General features: G+C 36.6%; 1 protein-coding gene across 6 annotated transcripts in view; it reads left to right on the top strand.

Annotated features, from left to right (window-relative positions):
• Positions 1–27,497, top strand: part of CASK (calcium/calmodulin dependent serine protein kinase) — a 201,695-nt gene that overhangs the window by 57,682 nt on the left and 116,516 nt on the right. For all 6 annotated transcript variants that reach the window (XM_065741619.1, XM_065741622.1, XM_065741618.1 and 3 more), the window contains exon 2: positions 3,306–3,418. In XM_065741619.1, coding sequence (XP_065597691.1) covers positions 3,306–3,418 — 113 coding nt within the window. The remainder of the gene's footprint in view (positions 1–3,305; positions 3,419–27,497) is intronic.

Raw genomic sequence — 27,497 nt, 5'->3', positions numbered from 1 at the left:
AGAGCCTTCTCTTCTCCGTGCTGAAAAGCCCCAGTTCTCTCAGCCTGTTCTCATAGAGGAGGTGCTCCAGCCCTCTGATCATCTTCATGGCCCTCTGAACCCACGCCAACAGCCCAGTGTCCTTCTCCATGTGGGTCTCAGGAGAGCAGAATAGAGGAGCAGGATTACCTCCCTCACCCTGCTGGTCATGCTTCTCTTGATGTAACCCAGGATACAGTTTGCCTTCTGTGCTGCATTAGCACATTTCTGGTTCACGTTGAATCTTTAATCAATTGACACTCCCAGATCCTACTACTCTGAACTGCTCTCAAGCCATTCTCTGCCTAACCTGTATCTGTGCTTGGGATTGCCCTGAACCTGGTGCAGGACCTTGCACTTGGCCTTGTTGAACTTCATGAGGTTGGCATGGGCCCACCTCTCAAGCCTGTCCAGATCCCTTTGGATAGCATCCTTTCCCTCTAGCATGTCAACTGCACCTCTCAGCTTGGTGTCATCTGCAAATTTGCTGAGAGTGCACTCAATCCCACTGTCCGTGTCACCTACGAAGACAGAACACCAGTCCCAACACAATCCATGAGGAGCACCACTCATCATTAGCTCAGTGTCCAAGTAGAGACCATTGAGTGCAACCATCCAGCCAATTCTTTATTCAGCAAGTGGCCCATCTTTCAGATCCATTTTTCTCCAATTTGGTGACCTGGATGTCATGTGGGACAGTGTCAAACACTTCACACAAGTCCATGTAGATGGCATCAGTTATAATTCCTCTATCCACTGATGCTTTAACTCCACCATAGAAGGACACCAAGTTTGTCAAGTATGTTTTGCCCTTGGTGAAACCATGTTGGTTACCACCAATCATATTATCTTTATTTCCCTTGTGCCTTATTAGGGCCTTGAGGAGGATCTGCTTCATGACCAGCTCTGCTTCTGGCATGGAATGTGTTAATCTAACATATAGTCATAATGGACACATAATTTTGAGGTTGTTTGTGACTTGAATGTACACCAGCCAATTTTAAAAAAGGTGGAAATCTGAAGCTTGTAGAGAAGTGAATCTTTAGACTGTATTTAAATTCTGATGATTTTTGAGAAGCCCTAAATTGCTGTGAGCACCTCTGAGTTCTTCTGTGCTTTGTAGCAGCTCTGATTTACTTAAGAGCCTGGTGTTTATCGTATTAGGTAGAGAAAGCTCTAAGAAATATTGCTAAGTTTAAACATGGCCATGAAAGACTGGAATGTCACCTTTAGTCTTCTCTTTTACAGAATTGTATTAAATGTTTATATATATATATATATATATATATTTTTTTTTTTTTTTTTTTTTTGGTCCGAGATTTAATGTGCAGAATGCACATTCAAGTGGATGGACAAGCTCTCCAGCTCAGACTTGAGGAAACCAGGAAAACTAGAAATAGCTTAGTCAACAGGAAGGAAAAATTATATTTGTAGGGTTTCTGTGGTTACAGCAAGGAACAGAAGTTGAGGTCTACCTGTAAATAGGGGCATGGTGGTCTCATGAGACTTTTCTCCACTCCGGCAGTCTGCCATACTGTATCAGATTATGCTAAATGCTACATTTAATAGCTTTGGAAAGTCTTTGTGTGTAAAAAACAACAAGAGTGAGGAAAAAAAATCTAAATGCATTTCATGTCCTGCAATTTATTGTGATTATGACTGAAAACAAGTATTGTTGATATTATTCCAAAGCTGTAGTTTAGGTTTTGAAACTTTTTCAAATTATCATAATTTAAATATGTGTCATTTTTCCTTTACTATTTATAAGAAATCATAGTTTGACATACTTAAAGAGTAGACAGACACTTAAGAAGGTAACACTGATCTATTTAAATTGCTTTTTGATGTACGGGGGGATTCAAGTCAATAGCTTTAGTCCTACGATGGTAAATGAAATTAGTTGAGCCTTAGAGATGTAAATGGATTTCTGTGTTTTTAGAGTCTTAATTGAGCGTCTTTTAAAAATATTTCTGGCTACCATCGGTTACTAAATACTGAGTAGTAGTGAGTTATGGATACAGAGAAGAAGAAAAGGGCCATCAGGTTTGGAGATTTAGTTGTATGTTTGGAGCCAGAAAAGAAGCAATAAAACTAGATTTCTTGCATAGTTGTAGTTTAGTCTAAGTGCATCAACGTAAATCACATAAATGTAATTGTGTTAAGAAATATCATCCTTAATTGTGAATTTTTACATACTGGTTTAGTATGAGTTTTCTGTGTCAGAAATCATCCTATTTCACGATATATTTGCAACTATGTTTTTGAAAGAGTACACAACATGGATTTTAGCTATGTGAGAGTACAGGTTTTGTAAAGAAGTGCTTTCTTTGAATCATCTGGTATGTGAAGGACTGACTACCGAAAGCCATTTATAGAAAGTCTGTACTCGAGTACAAACCCTTCTTAGGGTTACCATTGCTCTAACTTGTGTTTTGACAAACGTCACATCAGTTTTGAACAGCTTTTTGATAACTGAGTGCAATAATAACTTAACAAATTTTGAGAAATCTTTGTGTAATTTTATAGGGATTCTTAAAGCACTAAAGATAAGAGAAAATTATAAGCTTTTGTGAAATTGCAAAGTGTTGTAATGGAAGTTCATATCTGGCAGTGCCAAATAAGCTTAAAATAAGTAGTGTGTGTAGAGCAAACAGATCAACCCAAACAGCGTGATTTAGCAATACTGTTTCTTTTATCATTGTTATTAAAGAATTTGCTTTCAGTTCTTTCAAATAATGGCGATTTCTAAATTCAAGCTTAGAATTGAAGGCTAGATACTCTGAGTCAAATTCTGAAGTCATCCCTGTAGAATTTTCATTTCGGAAATCAACAAGAGTACAGACTTCAGAATATGATCCATTTGAGCATAAAGCAAGTATGATACTCAAGTAAGAAATGGTTTAGGAAACCTGCATTTCACATTATAATCAAGTATGTTTTTCCCCATGTAACCTGTGCATCAAAACAAAGTCCATTTAAAATGTAATAATGCCAGTACATTGCACACTGTTTCCAAGAGTTTCACCTTTCTCAGATGGATAAGAGAAGGTATTTGTGCTTCCTTTACTATAGTAAAACTCGTTTAGTGTTCTTTACTCTAGCTTGTAGTTAACATTTTGTTTTATGGTTAATGAGTAGCATGGATAAGAGGTACAAGATTCTGTTTAAATGCAGTACTCAAATGATATGGTTGAACTTAAATTTTGCTCAAAAGCAATGACATTATAGCTAACACATCAAAGAGAATGGATTACTTATTGCTTTTTTTAATTGTGCATTTGTTTCAGGGGTCCATTCAGTGTTGTGCGGCGATGCATCAACAGGGAAACAGGGCAACAGTTTGCTGTAAAGATTGTCGATGTAGCAAAATTCACTTCAAGTCCTGGATTAAGCACAGAAGGTAAGAACAAAAAATGGAGCAAATTGTAAGCAGGTAGCTTTTTGGTTTTTCAGTTTTATAGTAGTTATAACAAATGTTATCTTAAGCTTAATGACTAGTTTGATTTGAAGTACTTCTCATGTTCTGCTTCAAATTTACCAGAGAATTTCACTTAAATTGAGATAATGTTACTGCTAGCTAGCTTCTTTTTCCTAGCCCTCCTCAAGCAAAACATAAGCTATGTGTTTCTTAATATTGAGTTTACATATAGCTATGTTATAGTTTTGGAAGGTGACACTGAAGTTACCACATTTTACACTGGTGTATCTTTACTAAAACAATTTGGTGCATTCTAGCATATTCTGGTACAGATTTTTAAAGCCAATAAATTCTGTCTGTATTGTAGTCATTGTCTGACCCACATTTTAACTAATATTGGGTCTTAGGGCACATTTCTACCTTTACAGGAGTATATCTTCCTTCTCTCTTTGATGGTTAAATTCAGCCCTTTTGTGTCATTAAGGAATTGCACCAAAAGGAAGAAATAGTTTGAAAAGACTCAAGGACTGATCATGAAGAAAGGAGAAGCCAACTGTAATTATAGTTCATTGAAAAAGTGCAGGAAGCTGTTCATGTTTGCATTTTCTGCCTTGGGAATATATTTAAATTTGTATTATTGTTCCACTCGTGTTGTACTGATATAGTTATAATTCAAGCTGACAAGTCATTGATTTAGTTGACTACAAACAGTTTCTGTGTTTAGTAGTGTATCATTTTGGTGTGTTGTTTTTTTTTTTGTTTATTTTTTTGGGGGGGGGAAGTTGTTAGTTTGGTTTTGGGTGAGTTTTTTGGGGGGCAAATGGGTTGTTCCTAAGATGGAACAGCCATGACTTGCAGCCAGCATGGTGGTACTTAGATAAAAGTAAACATTACGTAACTTAGCAGGGGGAGGTAATATTTGTAAATTATGTTGAAGTATATGCTGTAGTTATGATAAGATTAATCACTTGGAACACTCTCTAACTCAGAGTTGTCTTCTGCAAGATTGTTTTGAGGGTTTTCCTTTTACAACTTTGCCATGCACAGCCTTTCTGTGTTGCACAGGAGTGGGAGAGTGGGACAACTCATAAAGCAAGGGAAATCCCTGAAGATGGCAACTTGTAAAGTCAACTTTACTCAGTCTGCTATGCTCTGAAACTTCCTAGTCTTCAGGTTATGTTTGATTTTGATCCTACAAGTCCAGGGAGCAGCACCTCAGAAAGACTCAGAACTCCTCTGTTTTCATTACAGTGATGTCTGAAGGAGTGGCTATTTCAACATGCATTTCTGTTTTCAATAACAGTCTGTATTAGATAGCAAATATTGTGATTTTGAGCTTGCAAGGAAGTTGAACATGGTATATATTTTAAAAGAAAGACTACTAATTGGTCTAAACACCTATTTCTTACATTAGTAGAACCTGCCTTACCACAGTACCAAGAGCAATAAAGCTTTGAAAAATTAGGTACTGTAGACTAATCTGTCTTTATCAATCATTGCTAACATGAGCATTTGTGGTATGAGATAGAGCAGTCACTAGCTTACAAGGCAAAATTTTATCTAGTAAAATGTTATTTCCATGAGGTTTCCATTAAGACTTTTAACATGCAAGCGCATATAGACACAGATCTTAAGTGTGTGTGCATCTTTGCAATGGATTATTAATAGGAAAAAAATTAATAACATGCAACAACTTCTGACAGCTAACATCTAATTAGTCTAAATTCTATTGGATTTAAATATTAGTATTCATGGTCTTGAACACTGTGCATCTTCAACCTTCTGTAGTGATGGAATTTAACCATATTAATGAAGTCTGTTGACACTTTGTCACTGTTCAAGTGGCTGTATGATCTCCTGGGTTAATGTTGGCTATTTCACATGATGAAAGATTTTATTACAGTTCATCATGCTGTCGTATTGCAGAGCAGCAACAAAAATGAAAATACACTTCATAAAATGTGAACCTTGAATATTTTTAGAAATAAATGAAAATGTGTTATACTGTTCTATTTAGAAGATTCATATGGAAGAGTACCTGATGCTATAGTAAGCTACTTTTCTCACTGAGGTATCATAGAAAACAGTGTAAATTTGTTTTCAAACACAATTTGTAGCTGATATACTCAAAACCTAGAAATGTGTAAAAAGTGTTTTCCTTACATTTGAGTTTGTTATAGCTCACATCAGTTACTTTTGACTGTCCATTTATTCTAATTCTCATGTCCTATGAATTTTATTTTTCTCTGCATGGCTTGCATATCTTGCTTTTAGTTAGGTGTTCTAACATAAAACATGTGAGATGTACAGAGACTTTATTACCAAAAAAAAATATGTTCAACAGTTTCTTAGCACGTGAAAGCCAGTATAGATTATTTGCCTTTTCTTAATGTGTGATTGCTTTCTTGTAAAGTGCTGAGGGTTTTTTAAGGCAATTTAAAGGATAGTGCCCTGTACTTAAAGCACATGCGTTTTTGAAATTGTTTTTCAGGAGTTAATTTATGTGTTAGATTGAACAATCTGTGATTCATCTTGACAGCATTGTCCTCACAAAAAATGAATTGCTGTTACTTTCACAACCTTCCAATTGGTAAGACAGGTCTTTTATATTTGGCATATGGATGTATCCATATAGGCTTGTACATATGCAAGCCCTTGCGAAGCTGAATAGATGAGCTTATAAGGAGAGATTCAAGTTTCCTTATAGAACCCCAACTGGTTCCACTGGAAGCAAGTGGTGAATATAGTCTTGGAGTCAAGTGTTTTGGCTGTGACAAAAGGGGAGAATTCTAGACAAGAAAAAAGTGATTCATCTTTGACTACTTCTAGCACAGTAAGGTGCGAGATAACAGAATCAGAAGTGCTACTGTGGTGCACTGTCCCATTTTTAGTACAGGAAATGTTGCCTAAGCTTTTCTGAGGGTTTTCTTTTTTTATCACAGTGGATGATTTGAGTTTTCTTTTCATTTTTTTAGACAGGTATAGGCTGTTTTAATTGAAATTCAGTGTAATTAACTTGTTTGTATGTCAAAAATATCTATTTTATAGTTATACTGTAATTTTATCATAACAATTGTTATTAAAATTAAATACTTGCGTGCAAAAGTGAAACATAAAAGATGAAGCCAAGCTTTCTTTTTCCTTTAAGAAGACATTTCTGTAAGCGTTGAAGCATATTAACCATGAAGTAGTTACCATGAATCATGGGAATGAAAACGTAACTAGAATTTCTTTCTAAAGACTCTACTTTTCTTCCTATTGGAAGTCAGTTCACTATAGATATGGATGGAAATGGGTTTCAGTCTTTGGCAACAATTGGTTTATCTTAAATTGGGAAAAAAAATCGAATGCAGGATTATACTCTAGGGTTTTATTTTTTGTTTTTATTTTTTTTTGTTTCTGTTTATAGCACGTGTCCAGGAATTTCCATGAGTTGGGGTAAAGGTATGAAGTGTCACAGGACAAGTTATTGTTTTGTTCATTTTTGGTGTCCTGCATAACAATCTTATTTGTCCAAGGAGGCAATATGAAGCTATAGAAGGAGATAGGGCTCTTCATCTAATCATAAGCAATAAGGAGTAAAGATCAGTGGCATGGTCTTCATTTCAAGAATATCAAATTCTACAAGCGGGGTCACAGCAGTGAATCTGAAGCAGATGTAGTGCTTTCTATTTCACATTTATGTTCAGAAGGGAAGGCATAGCAGAAGAATGTATTATACCCACTCTGAAGCGCTTAATAATATTTACTTAATTTTGATCAACTACTTCTTATACAGTAAAAAAAAAAACTGTTACGTTTTTAAGTTTGCAAACAACTGTTTCTTTATTCCTTCTGATTAGTCTCCAAAACAAGGATAGCTTTGTTTGCTGTTTGACTTCACTTGCTTTCTTTCAGTATGTATCTGTTCATACTGGATTTAATATAGTACTGATCAGAGAAGGGCTTTGGAGAAGTCCATTTTCTGCCTCCCTCCAATACTAGTATTGTTAATTGTCCAAATCTGAACAAAAAATAGTTTTGTTGGGTTATACGTACTACTGAATCTTTTTCAAAGAAATACGCATGAATTATGCATATCACAAGTCATCATAAAGGATATATACTAATTGAGGAAAAATTCCATGCACACTTGTTTATACATAACTTTTGCTTAATCTGGATTCTAAGCAACTCTTCCTCTAGATCTGCTCTTTGAATCCAGTCTGTACCTAGGAGCAATTTCAAGTACAGGTTCTGCTAAGAGTCAGACTTTAAAATCTTATACATTCTTATTAGAATACATGAATTTTGGAAAAACATTTTCAAATAGTGCCTGTAATTGAGCATAAATCATAGAACCTGAAAAATAAGCTGCAGTTGATACTATTTATTCTAAGAAAACTAGCAAAATGATGACTGCCAGGTAATTAGAACATCCTGTAGTGTTGTGAATGTCTTACAAAACTCTTGAAAAATAACTGTCCTAAATTTGTTTTGTTTCATTGTTTTTACTTTTTTCCAGTGGAAGGTCTGTCATTGGGATGCCCATTCTAATCTGCTATAATTATCACTCTGAAACCTGACACTATTTTCCAAATAATATCCGCCAAACTATAGTGAGAAGTTTAATGGAGCAGGGTTCTAAAAAGCTTTCTGTACTAATTCCATCTCCCTCCAAAAAAAAAAACTAAGCAAAATAAAACATCTCAGGCACGCTTTTATATTATTCAAAAATAAGCTTTATAACCTTGTGTTGTCTTGTTTATCCCTTTAGTAAAGAGTTCCAGTTACATGTAGATGGTAATTAAAGAATATGATGGTTTATATACTGGCTTGGTATACTGTGGGGCAGGGGATAGCCTCAATGCAAGCTGGGCCAGGCTGCATGCAGCCCATTGGCTGAGGATTGGACATACCTAGGTTAGATAGTAGATCAGTAGATACCTACCTAGACACCTCAGTGAGTGGTGATCAGTATTGAAAAGTCAAGTTGGAGGAATAACTAGCAGTTTACTCCTACGGTGAACATAAGGTCCAGACTTGTTTAATGTCCTTGTTAATGACATGGATGACGAGGCAGGATGTATCCTCAGCAAGTCTGCAGATGACACAGAAGTGGGAAGAGTGGCTGATATACTGGAGGGTCACGCTGCCATCTAGAGGGAGCTGGATGTGATAGAGAAAGGGGAAGACAGGAATCTCATGAAGTTCAGCAAGGGGAAGTGCAAAGTCCTGTTGGTGGAGAGAAACAAGACCAGGCATCAGCTGGAAAACGTGGCAGAAAAGGACCTGGGGTTCTATGTGGCCATAAACATAAACCAGCAATGTGTCCAAGCTGCAAAGAGCTGATTACATCAGGCAAAGTATTGACTGTTTAACCTTTCTCATATTTCTTTTGGGTGTTAAAATGTTTTTACAATGCTCTGGTTTATATAGATGGCTTGGTGAGTAGTTAAAGCATAAAATGTAAATGTACAGCAAACTGTAGTTTTTAAATCTAGAAAACTCTTAATTTGTAAATAATAAAACTCAACAAAGTGTTCTCCCCTCCAAAATAAAGCAGAAGCTTAAATCCCGTAGCATATCCTTTAGAAAGAAAATGTATCATGCTGGGTGTAAAAACCTAAGAGAAGCTGGTGCAGCTCCACTTCTCTAGGTCCAAACCCAGCTGAAATTGTGTTCCTAGCAGGCATACATACACGATGTAATCAACAAGAGTCTAAGCTCTTCCACGAGCACTGGTCTCATGTTCCTCTCTATGGTTCAGCAAAATGAAGATATATATTGTACACGTGTATAGGATTGTTACCTCTTAGTAACTGAGCTCGTACAGGTGCTCATGCTTTCACACTCAGAGCTGTCCTTAGAGATCGACCAACCCTGTTGCTCTCAGACCCCTTCACCTACATATTCACTTGTCTTTGTTGGCGATCTCATGCTCAACTCACATATTTGTGTTTGCTCCAGATGCATGTACATATAGGTATACATAGAGAAAAAACTGAAGATGTAAATTAATGACACAGACTGCAATGATTGTGCATAGGGACTTCTTTCATGGGAATGGACCCTTTTATTCTTATATTCCTCTTTTATCACACTTATTTCTCACCAAATCTCTCTCAATTTTACTACCTTTGATCTTCCCCTGAATAAATCAGAATATAACATATAATGTCAGAGTGCTGTTCCCCTGCATCTCATAATATGCCCAACGCCCCTGAGCAGCAGTCCCCTTTTTTAAACGGTGATCTGGAGAGCTGTTCCTGATCAGTTCTTATATGGATTTCATGTTGGGCCAACAGGGATGAAACTCACCTGGGACAGCTCTGTGAGGAACTCTGGTTATCCCTACCTCTATGACCTTAATAGGGATTTCTGCCTACTCTTGTGCCCCTGTGCTCCCCTCTGGTTTTGTGAGCAGATAGTACTCCTGTGATGAGCATAGGAGAAGCTGTGCAGTGCATTACCAGGGCTTCTTTCATCCCACACACCGTTGTATCTCTGCTTTTTTGTGAGTGTGTAAATAAAGTTTTATCATATAAACTAATAACATTCTTCTTGTCTGAGACCCTAGTTTAATTATAGTTCAATTATGTTTGTCTTCTTGCTTAAAATGCAAGAAAAATGTAGACTGCAGTGGCAGGAAGGAAGATACTACTACTTTGGCATTCATATAGTAGTAATGCCTAGAGCTTTTTTTAGGTATGATAAGACAAATGATAAAGGTATATTTATTAACCCTCTTTGCAAAACAAATTCAGAATTGAATTAATGTAAAGAATTCTGGAAATATGGTTTTAAAAATATTCTCTCAAGTCTTCATTCTTAAACAGTATTGTCTTTAATCTCTGTACAAAATTCATGAGGTGTATCCAGTTTCTGTTCTGAAAAATGAAAATGTTTTCCAAAGCACTTCTGTCTTGTACACAGCCTGTACTCGTCTAACTAATCACCATGCTCGCCAATAGTTGTCCAGAAATAGACTTCTAACTGTGCTTGCCATTATTCAGGCTGGTTACAAGCATAGAGAAGCTAATAAGTATCAGCTGTATTTTCAAATATTTTGTTTGCATGCAAGCATGTGTTCTGTTCTGGTTTACACAGTCAACAGAATTTAAGATTAATTGCGGCTGAGATGCAGTTTCTGTTAATTCATTGATCAGAATGACCCTTCTTTAACTCTCAAACCAACTCTTCTTAGTTATTGTTTTTGGAACCTGAAAGCATGTCACTGTGATATGGTAAATAATTATCACCATGTGCTGTCACTATTCTAGAAATACATTACATGTTGGGATGATAAACCTGTGTCATGCCACTGTAGGAGACTCAGGCAAAAATTCAATTTTTTTGTGATTTTTGCCTGGGATAGTTTACATCCTGTGAAAATTTTGTCTAAAATCTTCCTTTTTCCAGAAGAGATATGAAGAGAAGAGAGCTTGTGATCCATAGTCTCCTATCCTTTCATACTTTTCTTAGCTTTTGCAAAAGTTTGGATGAGGAACTCATCGTCTTGGTTAACTTTCCAACAGATGATCTACAAACATTCTACTTGAGGCTATTCTGCATGTACTGGTACTTTTATCAGATTATGCATGAATGGTGTTTTGACCTATAGGCAGTGGAAACTTGCAGAAGACGCATTATCAAATGCTGATGGACCTTCTAAGTGATAACTCATAAAATGGAGGTGTCTTTTTTATATGTAAGATAAGATATGTATTTATATTTATGATAATATCCACACATATGCAGCTTAAAAATCTAGATTGGATATTGTCTTTCTTACTTCAAAACTAAAATTATTTGCTTTTACAATGGTAAAAATGCAGTTGATAAACAAAAATACAAACCTTTAATCACACAAAAATTTTTTTCAACCTTGACATTTTAGTGAGAAGTGGACAGCCTAGTGACTGATATCAGTTGCTGAAAGTTGTATCAATATTTGTAAATAAATGCTCTTAGTTTTGTATGTCAGTTTGCCAAGCATGCACTGGTGACTTACAGTGAGAGAAGCTTGCTAAAACTGAAACATGTAGTAGAAACTTTCTACCACCTATTTGGTCTTCCACCTGAAAAATTAAAGGAGAAAATTGCACAAGTAAAGACCAGTGACAGGCTGTTTTGATCCATGCTACAGTTACAAAAGTGAACACTGATTTTTGTGGAAGCTTCCAGTCTAGCATCTGTATCATAAAATATTTATAATTATACATAAAGTATGTAGAAGTTTAAATCTCTGTAGTATGTCATTGTGTGGAAGAACGGAAAATCTCTAAGAAAGCTTGAAGTTTCTGAAGCTTGGGAAATTTTCGGTATGTCAGTTGTTTGCAAGAATTAATTTAGATAAAATTAGCACATGTTGATTGCACAGATGTGCGGGTATCCATCTTGTGTCGTTCAGTGGCTTTAGTTCACTTGTAAAATTGCCAATCGGTTGCTATTTTTACTAGGATAAGAGGTGCTTCATTGCTCTGTGGGAAGAATGTATTTGTTTTACCACAGAAAAACTTTTCAGTAGAAGGAAAGTAAAATTTAAGAGGAACAATTAAATTAACTTGATACAAAGGCAAATAAAAACATTTGTTGCTCAGAATCTACCTTGTATGACAGCTTATGAAGTGATCTTGGCTAACAGAATATTGGTGATTTTTAGCTTCTCAATGAAGAGTTGTATTTCAATTTTAAATAAATCAAAGACTTGAAGATTCTGAAGAGAATTATGATCTTAATTCTGTTTCTTAAAAACTTTCCACATTTAATCATATCATGTCAGAGTGAAATATTATCATGTCCATTGTCTTCCAGTATATTAGTAATTTTAATAGAAAGTGAGATACAGGCAGTAATTAATTATGCATACAGTTAAATTTATGATTAAAAATAAAATTTAATTAATGTACATTATATTAATTTTATCTATAATACTGCATTGAATTTCCACAATTCTAAATTTCAGTACTGTTACATATATAATAAGTAACATTAGGAATTTAACTGGGACAACTGTCATTCTCCCTTCACAGTAATTGAATAGAATGTATATGGTTTTAAAACACTTCAGTTTCTAAAATACCTACAAGATAAAAGAATAAGAATATTAAATTTTGTCTAAGTATTGCAAAACACATTTTATTGGGTTATTTTTATGCTAAATGTTGTAGGAATCTTCCATTTTTACAGTTCAGTGTGTTACTGCCGTTTTAGTGCTCTAAAACAGGACTTCTGGTGTATCATTTTCCAGCTGCTAGCCATTTATTTTAATGGAGACACTTATCTGGGACACCCGGATAGCTTACTTATGTGGACTGTATACTATGTACTTGATTTCCTAATATGAATCCAAACAAGAAATATGCATAGTGACAGTAAGTAAATTGGCAGTGTAAATAAAAGTACTGTGATGCATAGTTGGTTTACTTAAAAATCTACTGCAGAGATTTTTCTTGGGGATGGAATTTTAAAATCACTTCATGCACAATATAAGACTTTAGGGATGCTTCTTGGTTGGGGAAGAAGATTACTATGTATGTAGTTTGCCTAAAATACTCAGTAGTCAAAGTTTTTCATTTTTTCATTTTTGAAGTTGTTTTAGAAGAAAAATCCTAATTGCAGATGAGGTTGGTGCCAAAAAGGGATGTTTTGTTCATTCAGAACACGTTAACATTTGTTAAAGTGTATAAATAAGGATTTATTTTTAATACTTTGCAGAGCTGAGGAATTTAAGACACGTTCCAAATTCCACAGAAAACTACTTGCAAATTCAGCAATATAAAATCTAAGCCTCTTGATTTCCTCTGTTTTCCAGGAGACTCGTGAAATTAAGTTAAAAAATACATTGTTTGATCTACTGTGACAGAAGCAATTTTTGTAGATTTCTTAGTATCTGTCATTTTTAATATTGTTTGTGGTATGGTGACTATTAACAATTGTAGAAGCTGGTGAAAATATTTCTTTAGCTTGCAGTGCCATAAATAGTGAAAATGGCTTGTGAAGTTGCCTAAATTGACATAAATTTTATTTTGCAAAATCAAGCAAGTGTTGGAGTCCAGTATTAACACCACATGGAATTTTATTAAAATATTTATGTATTTCGGATCCGTGTTTTCAGATCTCTGCAGGTTGCCATCACTGTATTCTCTTTTGTCCTCTTAGTTCTCTTTGAAAATCTGCGACAAACTGGAGCTTCTGTTTCCAGCACGGGGTTGGACAAGTGGGGTTGACGTATTTGGAGAGAAGCTTTTCATCTCTGCTGCTGTAGTTTTGCAAGAACGTCTATTCTTACAGCTGCATATCGATAGAGTACCTACCATTTCTGTCTCTGTAACAGCTTATCTGTTAGAAAGGAAAACCCAGGATGAAACTGTTCTGCCCTGGAAATACCACGTGCTAACTTCTAGGATTATTAGGTGCCATTTACCATCTGTGCTGTGTGTGGGTGAGTCTCACTGATTTGCATCTCCTCCCTCACTACCTCAGAAAGGCTGGCTGAGCTGATTTCACAGCTCCTTGCTGCTGAGGAGGGAGGGAAAGTCCTGTTTCTTCAACCCAGATTCCTTACTGTACATTCCTGCCATTTCATTTGCATTGGCTTTGGTACTTTTCTGACCTCTGGATCTGTTTTCGTTCAAGATGGGGAAAAGCGTCAGCAGAGCTCTTGTATCCTAAGTCTCATCATCTTTAATTTCTATTTAATTGGGTTGCTTCCTCATTTAAAATGCTGTTATGTTTAAAGAGGAATCACCTTGTTAAGGGAAAAGCACATGCAAGTGTAGTTTGAATTTATTCTACTGGGAATTTTGATACTGACTTCAGAGGAAAATATTTCTGTATGTTATATGTCTAGAGTCTGAGATAATAAACCAATCTAGGATACTTATAAAACAAATGAGAGGTTCACTTCTAACAATATCAGTGGCTGTTGGTTTAACAAAGGAATGCAAACTGAGGTCATAGTAGGAATTAGAGGAGCACTTGTAACTGGCAATGGTTGCTCCACAGTTCTTTCCTAAACAGCTCAAAAGCATTGTCCAGTTTTTATTTTTCCCTTAAATAACAAGCAAGGAAATTAGCTGGAGAAAGTGCATGTAGAAGGAAACATTAACAAGGCATTTCTCAGTTTGTTCATGTTTTGTTCATGGATGTGAAGTTATCCTTGTGACTGACTCAATTTCACTGCCTAGTTTCCTAAGGTCATTTAGTTGGTTGAGGTTTTCTGCTTTTGTATCATCAGTCCCAACACATGCAATCAGCCCCAGCCCTTGCTCTCTCCTCCCTTTCCTTTTTAATCATTTCCTTGTTCTCTTACTCTAGACTTGTTCCTTTTTTTTTTTTCTGGCTGGGATTTTGAAAGCCTTTACTGCTTTCTCTTGAGTATGCTTCCAGAGAGAGCTGCTGAAGTCCTCTGGTTTAGAGGTGCTACATGTGCTGGGCTCAACTTTGGTCTGTTGTAGAGCTATGTAGCTGGTTGTGGCCAACACTGGGCAGGCCCTGGTCTCTATCCATGGAAGCCATCACTGTGGAGCCCATCCACCAGTACCTGGCATGTTAGACCTAATGCACACAACACATGCCCCACCACACTCTGAGGGATTTGTATGATTTCACTCTTTTTTCAGTCTTTGCCAATCTTGCTTTTCACTGTCCTATTTTAAGACATGGGCATGTGCTGTTGTCAGGTAATGCTGGAGTAAACTATTTACAGGGGAAGTACAGCTGGAGCACTGATAGCGCTGACCATCAGAGAATTTATGCTGGGTTACTGTCCTTTCACATCTGGAATGATCTAGTGTCTGCTTTCTGTTTGGTTTTGGACTTCTTTGTGGGCATTGAGAATTACATATTGCATCTGGATGTGATTCCATAGTATGACAGCTGTTGTAACGCACAGAAAACAAACAAACAAAAAAGTACCAGCTTTGGTTGTGTGGTGTTCCTCCATAATTGAAATAGAAATTTGCTCTGTAGGTTGTTGCAGAAGAGCTTTATCAGAAGAATGATTTGAAGTCTGGTGGCTTGTTTGAGTTGTCAAAGCAATGTAGTTTCTAGCCATCTGAACAGTTTCCAAAAAGGATGACATGGTTCATGTATTCCAACTTCAAGAAAGCTTGTAAAAACAATCAAACTCTGTTGTAGGTCCTTTTCTCTTAAGCCTGGTGTCTGTGTGGGTCTCTGTTCTTGTTGCAACTCCCTGGCTTGTTAGATCTTCGAAGACTGTAGAAAGCTATTTTTCCCCCTTTTATCAGATGCCATGCTGATACTTTATATTAATGTCCAAGACCATTGTTGAGCAGATTTTAATTACTTACTGCTCTAAATCCAAACTTATCAAAGATAAGTCTTTGCTAAAGGCCTTGTAACTTAGAGCAATGACTATACTGCAGTGTCTTCTAGGAATGAGGGATGTGAGTGTACAAAAAGCAAAAGCAGATTTTTGAATTTTATTGTAACAATATGTGCACATGATAATTTGAATATTAAAATCCATTTCCAGACTGGAGATTGAACAGGTTTTATTGATATTACGAAGCAACTGGTTTTATGGCATTTTTATCACATGAACATTATCTTATTATGAGAATGGGAAGATGAATCTGCAGTTAAAAGTGAAACAGAAGAAAATAATCTATGGGAGAAATGGCTGTTACATTCCTACAGTTCTTACATTATTACCTTTGCAGAGAAAGTTAAAGCTTAGTCAGTGTTCTCATTGAAAGCCATCCAGCACTGTTAACTGTCTTCAAACTTCAACTTTTGGCACATATTTTTGCAAAAAACTCTTTAAAATCAGTTCTTATGACAGGGACATTGTTGTCTGCTGCTACCATTCTTTGATTATAATATTCATAGGTAGCAGCACGTTCTGCTTTTGTCTGTGACTGTACTTAAGGCAGTAAAAGCATCACTTGACAAGTGTTGCTTGTAGTAAGAAAAGATTTAAATGGATTCCAGTTTCATTATTTTCTGTGGCACTTGGAAAAGCGAAGATGAAGGATGATTTAATTTAATGAATCACATCTCAAGAAAACTGAAAGGTAGAAAGCTTTAGGTTGAGATTCAATGCTAGTGGTTCAAAGGTTTAAAAAAAAAAGTTTTTTTTTTTTTATTCCATTTTAAGAATGTTATGATGTAGTTTTTGTATTTTAAAATCACTCTTACCTAGAGATTACAAATAGACTTTCCAAACTGATTGTACTGTGTGACAAAACATGAGATATGTGTGAGCTATATGAATTTCTCTATACTCTGAGGTTTTATTTCCCTAATTAGTTGTTAATGGATGAAGATTTTTACAGCAGGATGATTTAAGCAGCCAATACTACTTTACTTTGCTAAATGCAGATGAGTTTCTGTATCTAGTAAGTAAAAAGAAATCCTATAATAGGTACAGTTGGATGTGTTAGAAAGGGCGTGGATATGTAAAATATGCACAGTGACCTTGTATCTGCTGGGGTTTGTGAGCTCTGCCTTAGCATCAGTCCAGAACTGACCCTTTTGCAAAGTATTGACATCAGTTTCTTGCCACTTTGTTTCTGGGACAGTTTATTAGCATATCCACAGGCTCGTGTTTAGCTGAGCTAATAAATCCTCTGGAATCAGGGTCATTGTGACTTCTATGTGACTTTGTACAGAGCTAGCTCAAGTCCATCACTGTTTATTAATTCAGGTATTGACTGAAAGATACTGTATTGTATCATCATGCCCTGAAGCAGCATAGTTGTTTTGCATATAAGCTGATAAATTCTGCTAGACTTGAACTGGCTTTTAATATTGTTGCACATGCATATAAAACATTAATAACAATGCATAGATTTTCAAATTTAACTTTTGTTTCTAATCACAGATAATTGTCCCTTTTCTTTAGTAGTGAGCACTCCTGTCCCTATTTCTGTGTCTCACGTGCCTCTGTGAACTGCAATGCTCTGGAAAATTCAAGTGGTTGTGCAGCATGAGACACAAACAGCTTGTTTCACCAGGAGAGATTAGTGAGGGAGGGAAGGTTGGACTAAAAGCTAGTGTTTGCTTCTCCTTCAGGGAAGGATGGAGAGTGCATCTTGTGCAGCTGTGCTTCAGATTATTTTCAAGATCTGAGTAGTACTACACTCAGTGCACGAGCGATGTGTTGACATGCTTAAACAGAGTTTTTATTTTGTTGCGTAGGCAGGAAAAGTGGACTAAAGAAGTGGTCAGTGCTCTCCTAATTCAGCTGGCCTGCACGAGTGCTGTGGTTTACATATCTAAGTACCTTGTCATGTCAATGAAATTCTTTATCCTAGTGATTTTTAATGGAGACAGATATTTAAACTTTTTTTTCCAGCTTGTGAGGAAAGGAGATTTGGTTCTTCCTGTTTTGGTTCTTTCTTTTGACCTAAAAGCTGTTTCTTTAAGTGGTCTCAAAGACTTCTGTTTTATAATAATTGTGATTTGTTACTCTACTTGAGAAGTCTTCTAAAAGATAGCAGTGGACATATCCTTTGACCACTTAATCTTTATACAAGCTTATGATGGCTCTTGCACTTAAGTGCAAAATAAGTGGAAAGAATTTAAAACATTCTGTTCTAGCCTTAATCGATCACCACCGTTTGGATACCAAAGAAAGTAGCTGTCATGCTGAACATGTAGAAATGAGATAGTACAGGTTAGTTGTTGGAATAAATTCGAGTCAGGTGTGAATAATGTTCATTCCATTCTGAGTGTGAGCACTTAAAATAACCTTTGTTCTGTCAAAAGTGAAGAGTAACCCATTATTCCCATCTAGTTATTTCAAGGTATTATAGATCTATATCAGACTCTCAAAATACACTGGAACAGTGAAGGAAGCTGCTGTATATTATTTTGGAATTCTTGAGTTAGAAAACTGATTAGGAAACTCAGAAATTAGTCAAAAAGCAATGCAGATGTTTTCTTAATTCTTGGGTGAGATGAAGGTAATGAACTCTTTATATGTGGATTGATGAAGTATTGTCCATTGAATATCATTAGATTCGTGTGAGTGTTATGAAAGAAAATACTTTTTGAATGGCCTTTCATTGGAATAGTATTCGAATGAGCTTACAGACAAAATTGACATTGAATAAATTCTTCATGAGGATATGTTGCATCAGTCAGTTGTACAGTCCAAGACAATTTAAAACTTTATTCCTAGAGGTGTGACTTATGTTAGAACCAAATTTCAGTTCAGTGGCACTAGTTTAATTACTAGCATTTAATTATTGTGGAATAAAAAGGAGATATGTTTGAAGGTCACAGATTTCAGAGGCTTGACAGGAGTGCGGCAAAGGGAAAATGGGGATGGGGAGATTGAAAAAGTACTATACTTAACAGGAAGTACATGGAAGTATTCTATGAGCATGTGAAAGTAACAAGTCTAGATTTTGTTATTTCTTGGCAGGAAATTCTGAAAAAGCTGGTAAATACTTTTTCAACTGTTTTTTTTAATTACTGAACTGACATATACACTTCTAAAAAACTTGTTTTATAATGTGTCAGTTAACAAAAGAAAATAAAAGCCCAAGATTTTTGGTAATAATTGCAAAAGGAAGTGCATGCAGAAAGGGATCAAGACAAAATTAGCTTTTTCTGATTCGGAATACTTCTGCTTTGAAGGAGTTTTCTGGTTTCTGATATTGGTCTGTTAGTGAACCACAGTACAAGTTTTCTTGAGGTATTTTTCTTCAGGGTTAGTACACCACACTACAGGACTTCCTAGTTAATGAGAGTTTATATCATCCTTAAAAATTATCAAATAGTTATCTATTACTCAGCATGTTTCTCCTCAGTGTATTGTAGCTTCTTTTCATCATAGAGTTCAATATGCTGTGGAAACAGTTTTTGGTACTCAGCCTGGTACAGCAGTGTATAGTGCAATTTGCACTAAATTACCTGAGGAAAAAAATTGAAAGTAACCTGTCCTGCATGTTGTGTTGCCAAAACTAAAGTGTTGTCATTAACTGAGCATTGTAGAATTGATTCCATCAGAGCAGATTGATATTTTCAATTGTGCTTTTCCTCGGTTATCTGGACACTCAATGGTACAGACAAAATACACCAGTCCATTTCTAACATCAGTGAGCAGCTGGTTTAGTGTTGCTTATGCAGAGCCCTGGAGATCTAGACCAAATAACCTTTAATCCAAACAAACAACTAGCTTTTGTCTGTATGAGAGACATCCAGGACAACTCGTGTTTTTTGGGCGACTCTGGGCTCTGTTTCTGGATGTTAGTATTCAGTGGCAGCAGTCTCATGGCAACTCTTCCTAGAATAGGACTTATGAACAGTTCGTCTGCAGTAGGTCAGTCTGGTAAGAATAGATTTCCTTTGTGTATTCCAGAGGTCCCATAAAATGGAAATTCTTTGTTGATATCAGAAGGTAAATTGCCCTGTTGCAGTGCTCAAGTAAAAACTAAGCTACAGGAGAAAACTCATTTCAAACAAAAGGAGCTGGCAATATTAGGATCATAAGCATGTAACTTAATTATAAATTATTAATTAGCATTCTTTTCTTGATAATAATGTCTTTGGGGGTACTTTTTTAATGTAAATGTTGCTCTCCCTACTGAAAACTCATTTAAAGAACTGCATAGTCTAACCTTTAGCTAACCTGAACTGCCTAAGAGAATTTTGGTCAACATATTGAAGAGCTGTCAAAATTCACTGTAGAAATTTTCTACCACTTTGAATTGTGTTTTGATAATGCTGCTTTTAGCACATTCTCAGATATTACCTGTACTGCCATTGCCAAAGACTAAAGAGAATGCTTAAACACATATATGCACATGCACACTCCTGAAGCAAAAACAAATCCCTGAGAGTTGAAGTGAAAATAAACACATATAATCTAGTGTAAATTTGAAACAGCAGAAATTCCAGCAATTTCAACAAACTGTCAGCAAGCTCTCAGTTTTTAGAATTTTTTGCTGGACTTAAAAACAGTAAGTACACTGTTGTTAAGTTTTGTGGATTACTGGAGGAACTTCTGGCTTACAGCAGCAGACTCTTTAAATTTGCTATAGTTTTGTAGCAGTTATCACAGTGTGCAGCACAAAAGATGACCTGTGTAATCATCAGCTCTGAATGACTCGTTAAGCTTGCAGGAGAGAAGGTTCTGCCACATCATCTCTTGCCTTAGCACTGCTGCATCTTAATTATTGTAAGGTGGAATACATTTGTTTTTATTCTTAAGTCTGAATTCATCATTAACCAGATCAGCAGTGTAAGACTGGCCAAAATGAAAGCTCTCTACAGCTCAATAAATGCATATGCCTTTTGTGTTCAGTTGCTGGGAACATACCAGATCAGAGTAAGGACTGTGTTGCCACCTAGTGAGAAATCTGTAGGTAGTCATGTTGACTTGGAGTTGCAAACTGGAAATCACAGGGAAGTAAGAGAAATAGGAAATAGGACTTTATACATTTATATTTGTTTGAATTTCAGTTAAATGTACACAAGCACAAAGCTACTGCACCTTAGTGTATGCTGATAATACAGTGAAATACAGTGTTCTTATTTTACTGATTTCTTTCAACTTTGGGAGAAGGAGTTTCCTCAAAGTTTTAGAAAACTGCAATTTGGCTTACAGTCAAACACTGTAATCTGGCTGTGCTCTGGAGATGGCCAGTACTGCTGTAATGTGAACATTTCATTCTACTCCTGTGCTCTCAACACTGTTGCACTTGTATGAGTGCACACAGAAACCCAGAACTATTCTAGCTGAGAAATAGCACTGAGGAAAAAGGACCATTTGCGGTGAGATCAATTCCGTGATCCTGTTTATTGTGCAGTTGCACAAGCAGCTTCACTAGCATGCAGCTAAGAGATGATGCAGAAGGGGAGAATGAGTTGGCAGAGGACAGAATGCTTGCTGTTAGACTTAAATGTTTGTCAGTTAGCTTTGCTTATGAGGAACAGCAGTCTGTATAATTTTATGAACTTATCGCCTTTTAGACATTTCAATAAAGAAGGCCGTTGTAAATCTACAGTTGAGAGTTTTGTTGCTTCAAAGGTATGTATTATTTTAAAAAATATGCACTTTGTTTTAACTATTTTCTTTTCAAGAAGTTTCAGAGCATATTCTGACAGATCAGCTGCCACACACCTTTACACTTAGCTCTGTTAAAAATACATTGTGAATACATTTCATGAAGTGTTTAAAATTGCTGTTTGTGATGTAGTGGTGTGGTCTATGATCATTGGAAAGGTGTTGTATATCAGGTCTTTATGCACTGCTGCATACCTGTTAGCAATGGGAGGATTTAGTTTAATGTGGTTATCAGCAGTGAATGCACTTTCATTATGTGATTGATCATATCTTGAGAATCAGTGACTAATTTCCTTTCATTAATTAGTGAAAACTGAATAAAGACAGGAAAAAAAATTAGATTTTACAGCAGTTTTCCAAACATCTTCAGCAATCCTCCCATTTCTGTTCGGATGTCCAAACTTCTGATGGAGAGAACCCTTTTTATTCCATTTTAAATTAATTTCTTGGATTTATAAAATTACTTCTGATTATCACAACCCTACTTGGGTTTTGACACACTGTTGAAACTGCTGCTTATCAGCCAAGAGAACCACTAACAGTATTTTGAAATACAGGCTGTGTACTTAGAAAACATACAAACAAACAAAACAGAAAAATATTAAGGAAGTCTCACCTTTGTTGTCTTCTTCCTCTGTTCTCCTGCTTGGTTAAACCTGATGTTAAGTTTAAAACTGAAGTATGTACAGCTTATATAATTTTGATGAATAACGTGGGCTTATTCTTGCTTGAGAAAGATTATGGTGTGCATTTTGTAAATAGTTGCTAAGAATGATTATTTAATTAATTGAAACAAATGTGTTTAATTATCTGCAATAGGCAGCTGTTAATACTCTTTCATACATTCTTAAACACTTTCTTATTAGTTCAAGTTGATTCATTATTCAAATACATCATCTTCATGAAGCATTGCTTATTTTTATTCCAATAAAACTGAGGAAATGAGTAAAAGAAGGGAAAACAAACCAACTTACCATGTGATACTAGACAAATCTGGTGGCTGTATTGGAGTGTTTTTTGAGAACCAATTTTGTGTTCTTCATAGCTGATGGAGTGTGAACTGGAGGAGGAGAACTGGTTTCTTAAGTGTCCGACAATATCCAGCTCAATATAAAATTCCTTATTATGTTTATATATTAATATCCAAACACTGAGAAAGAAAAGAATAGAAAAAGGAACTTATTCAGAATTTAATGAGCATCTGTGAAGTTTGATTCCATGAAATTGAGATTTCCAAAGGTTTCTGCATGAAGGAATCAGAAATGCAAGCTGGTTTCTAAATATTAGCTGTTGACTACATTTTCCTTTTTGTCCTTTCTCCCACCTCCACCCCCACCCCCCTTTTTTTTCACAGTATCCTTAAAAGAAAAGATACTGAAGATAAAAAAAATCTATACTGTCATTGTAATTATAGATTAGCAGATTATTGTATCAAGGGTCATCTGTGAGCTATGTTCATTCCTTTCTTTTTTCATGTATGATTGGAAGCTGCAGTTAGATTATGAAGTACAAGATTTGATGATGACGCAGCAAAAGGTGTTTGTGTTTATACTCATGTTTCACATCCTAGGCAGCTGATAGTGCTGGCTTTCATGTTTGTTTCCTCCTTCTAAACTACTGTCCTTGATTCTATGCCAGCTTCTACATGATCGTTTCACACACTAGGACACTGAAGTGATTTGGTGTGTGGTATGACAAGCTCTAGGCTGCTGCACAGTGGAGCAGAGGGCAAGATCATACGTGGGATGAAGAGAAACAGCAAGCAGTTAGATTAGCTTGGCTGCCCTGGAGCTTTAGCCACTCTGGAGTGCCTGGGAGGGGTGGGAGGAAAGCTTTTACTACTTGTTGAGGCCAGGAGTCGTTATTTGGTGACATCTAAGCAATCTGTGAGACATCTGTTGCATATCTGACACAGGGAGGCACTGCATTTTTGGTTAAGAGAAAGGGAAATATTCTTGCATGCAAGAAATAAATGAAAAATCTGTGTCAGAAACATCACTGATTACAACATCTTGCTTGCTGAATTATGCCAAGTCATGTTTTTTTTTGTTGACTATAGTTATTGGTGAACAGTATCTCCATCTTTATCTCAACCCATGAGCTTTATTGATCTCTTCCTATTTAATCCCTTCATCTTGCTAGAAGGGGAAGAGTGAGCAAGAGCACGTGTGCGAGCTTAGTTGCTAGCCAAGGCTAACCTACTACAAGTCCAAAGCCAATTCATTTGCAAAGTTGAAGCAGTTGGTACCATGGTACTAACACATGGATTATATATTTCAGAAGGCTTACTTTGAGCTAAGATTAGCCTGGCCTTGTGGCCTGAATAACTAGAGTGTATCAGGAGCATTTCTGAAGCACATAATTCAGTTTAGTTGGATCCCGCTGAAGTGAACATCACCTTCTCTGGGATGTGTACCAAAGGATAATAGTTGCAGTGACTAGTAGATGTGCTTCAAGAGTATGCTGCTGACCCAAAATAAAAAATGAATCTGCTTATGGCTTACCAGTTCACAAACTGGTGTTATTATCTGCAGTTTACAGCCATAGCAAGTTTTGAAATCTTCATTGAGCTGCAGTTATGTTAATTAGTAGATTTTGATAGATGGTTAAAACAGGAATAAATTCTCTGATACAAAAAATAGTAATAATAAGATGATTTCCTTTCAATACTTAGTACTACCATATCTATTTTAATTACATATAATCACATTGTCACTATATAAAATATGTAGAAGTTTTAAGCAAGCAGTTTACTCATGTAGTTAAATGAAGCACTAAAAATACATAAAAACACGTTTCATGGTGTTAGAGAAATTTTAAAGCTTGTGCTTTGTCTTGACTTAAGATACGTTTGTTTGGATAAAAATTTGCTTATTTGTGAAAGGTGATATTCTAAACATAAGGTATGTTATCATGAGTGAATGGTACGTGCCGTCTCATGCTCCTTAAAGCTGACTTAAGCTGCTGGCAGATTCTTGAGGTGTTCTGAAGCTCTTTTGGGTGTTAGGAGGAAAGTATGTTTTGACTCAGGATAAGCAGGAAAATGAGGTTTAGAAAACTTCACAGAAAATAAACAGTAATCTATATGATGGTCAGAATGCTAAGTTACCAGTAATAAGGCAGCTCACAAGATAATAATAGGATTTTTCATAGGACACCTTTGGTCACGTGCTTGCAGCCCAAACCTTTGCTTTGTTTTAGATTCTGTTCGGAACCTGAAAGTATCTACAGATGCTTGGGATTTCAATTACCACTTGAGGAGCATGTGGAGTTGAAATTTAACTCAGCATTTGATAAGCAACATGATCATAAGTTCATAAGTTCATAAGGTTGGAAAGGACCTATAAGATCATCTAGTCCAACCATCCTCCTATCACTATCTCTACCCAACTACTAAATTAAGTCCTTTAGCACCTCATCTAAACGCTTCTTGAACAGCGCTAGGGATGGTGCCTCAACCACCTCCCTAGGCAGGCCATTCCAGTGCCTGACCACTCTTTCAGAAAAGAAATGCTTCCTGAGGTCTAATCTAAATCTTCCCTGGCGCAACTTGTGGCCATTCCCTCTCGTCCTGTCATTACTTATCAGGGAGAAGAGGCCTACCCCCTCCTCACCACAACCCCCCTTCAGGAAGTGGTAGAGTGCAATAAGGTCTCCTCTGAGCCTCCTCTTCTCCAGACTAAACAATCCCAGCTCCCTCAGCCGCTCCTCATAAGACTTGTGCTCCAGGCCCCTCACCAGTTTTGTTGCCCTTCTCTGAACACGCTCCAGGGCCTCAATGTCCTTCTTGTAGTGAGGGGCCCAAAACTGAACACAGTACTCGAGGTGCGGCCGTACCAGAGCTGAGTACAGGGGGATGATCACCTCCCTGCTCCTGCTGGCTACACTATTTCTAATACAGGCCAGGATGCTGTTGGCCTTCTTAGCCACCTGGGCACACTGCCGGCTCATGTTGAGCCGAGCATCAACCAACACCCCCAGGTCCTTTTCCTCTCTACATTCTTCAAGCCATTCTGCCCCAAGCCTATAGCATTGCATGGGGTTATTGTGGCCAAAGTGCAGGACCCGGCACTTGGTCTTATTGAACCTCATCCCATTTTGCTCAGCCCAGCTGTTCAGCCTATCCAAATCCCTCTGAAGGGCCTCCCTACCCTCAGGCAGTTTGACACATCCTCCCAGCTTTGTGTCATCTGCAAACTTACTGAGGGTACACTCAATCCCCTCGTCTAGGTCATCAATAAAGATATTAAACAAGATGGGCCCCAAAACTGACCCTTGGGGGACACCACTCGTTACAGGACGCCAGCTGGACTTAACTCCATTAACCACTACCCTCTGGGCACGGCCCTCCAGCCAGTTCTCCACCCAGAGAAGAGTGAACCTGTCCACACCACGGGCTGCCAGTGAAAACAATTAAATGAGTGCACTATCTCTGATTTTTTTCCTCCTTTCCCTTCTTACATGGAATATTTTGACATTTGGGTCAGAGTCCAGATGGACCTCGGAATACATCATTCCTTTTCTGACTTGTGGCTTCTTTGAATTGATGCGGTGTGTGTTGGTCTGATTCTGTACCTAGTTTTCTTCCTCTCTATTAGGTCCTTTGTTAAACAACTTCCTGCTGTTTCTAAAAAAGGGCTTTGTTCTGCTCTTAGCCCCAAGCCCCTGTAGTCTTACCAAAGCCTCATTCTCTGACCTCTGTTCATTTGCTTTCATGCTCAGAAATTGCATTTTCCACATTCTGCTTCTCCTTCCTCTGTTGCTGATGCTCAGATAGTGAGTAGTTGTTCCACTGGTGGAATATTACACAGATGAATGAGATAAATTGCAGGATGTGTTATTTTTTTCCTCACAATTCTCCTTTCCTTCTAAGTATGTATAGATACCACAATGAATTAATAGAGTAAGCAACCAAAAGAAACTATTTTAAACACAATTTTTACCCATAAATGAAGCAGAAGTTTCTGTAGTTTCTTGTTAGATTTCCTCTTTCTGTATAGAAATAGATATGAGATATCATGGTGAAGTGTGGTACTGCTAACATCCTTAGACACTAAGAGACAAAATAAAATTGCCATATTTTCTGGAGAAAATAGACATGCACAGAATTACTGTTCTCTTAAACTTCATCAGTGTGTTTACCTGTGATCCTATTTAGGAAAGACTGGATGTGAACTTTAGTGAAAGCTGAGAAGAGCCTCACTGTCTAGAAAAGGGGCTGGTAATTGTTTAGTGTTGAATTGGTGCCTAAGTGTGATGGAAGGGAATGGTACAGTACGGTATTAGTAGTTCTTCTGCATAACTATGATGTAAAAACTGATGTGTGAGTATCTTCAGGTAATAAAAGACATACTTCTTTCTTAGATTATAGAATTTTACCTCTGTATACATTATTTTCTTTCTTGAAATATCTGCATCGCTGGAACAGTTTCTTGCTTCTCTTCACTGCCCTGTTTGCACTTCCTAAGAAGAAGTTTAACCATCATGTTTTTTAAAGGGCAGGTCTGGTCGCTTTGGTTTTAGCTTAGATAAAAGGATATGAGGGAAGAAGCACAGAATGCAAGTGTAATATGTATGTTCTAGGATGTAAAATTGCACTTTCTGAGTCTGAAGATATTTTATTGAATTAAAATCAGTCCTCTCCAAATTGTATTTCTTCTGAATAAATGAATAAAGGTTGAGCATCTAGCATAAATATGAGTAGACTGTATAATGCTTTACATTCAAGAATATTTGTCTGACTTCTAATGTTCTTCAATGTTATTAATTCATGTTAGGAAAGTAATATGGCTCATATGAAAATCATGTTAGAAAACTAATATGGTATGTATGAAAACAGCCCATTTAAATTTATTTAATAGCATAGCAGAAGAGTATGGTAAGCATTCTCATATCAATAAGCAGTATTTATATTTACTATAAATACAACTGTAGGTGTCTCTCCAACAATGAAAAGTGTTATGAAAAGTGAATAGAAAAGTAAAATATCTGCTTCAGACTACAGACTGATGTTTTCCCTTCTTCCATATTATCATT

This window comes from Cyrtonyx montezumae, unplaced genomic scaffold (assembly GCF_038088225.1).
Source record: "Cyrtonyx montezumae isolate F1298 unplaced genomic scaffold, pur_monq_1.0 scaffold_3, whole genome shotgun sequence".
NCBI lineage: Eukaryota > Metazoa > Chordata > Aves > Galliformes > Odontophoridae > Cyrtonyx > Cyrtonyx montezumae.
The sequence above is the reverse complement of the archived record's forward strand: the minus strand, read 5'-3'. Positions and strand labels throughout refer to the sequence as shown.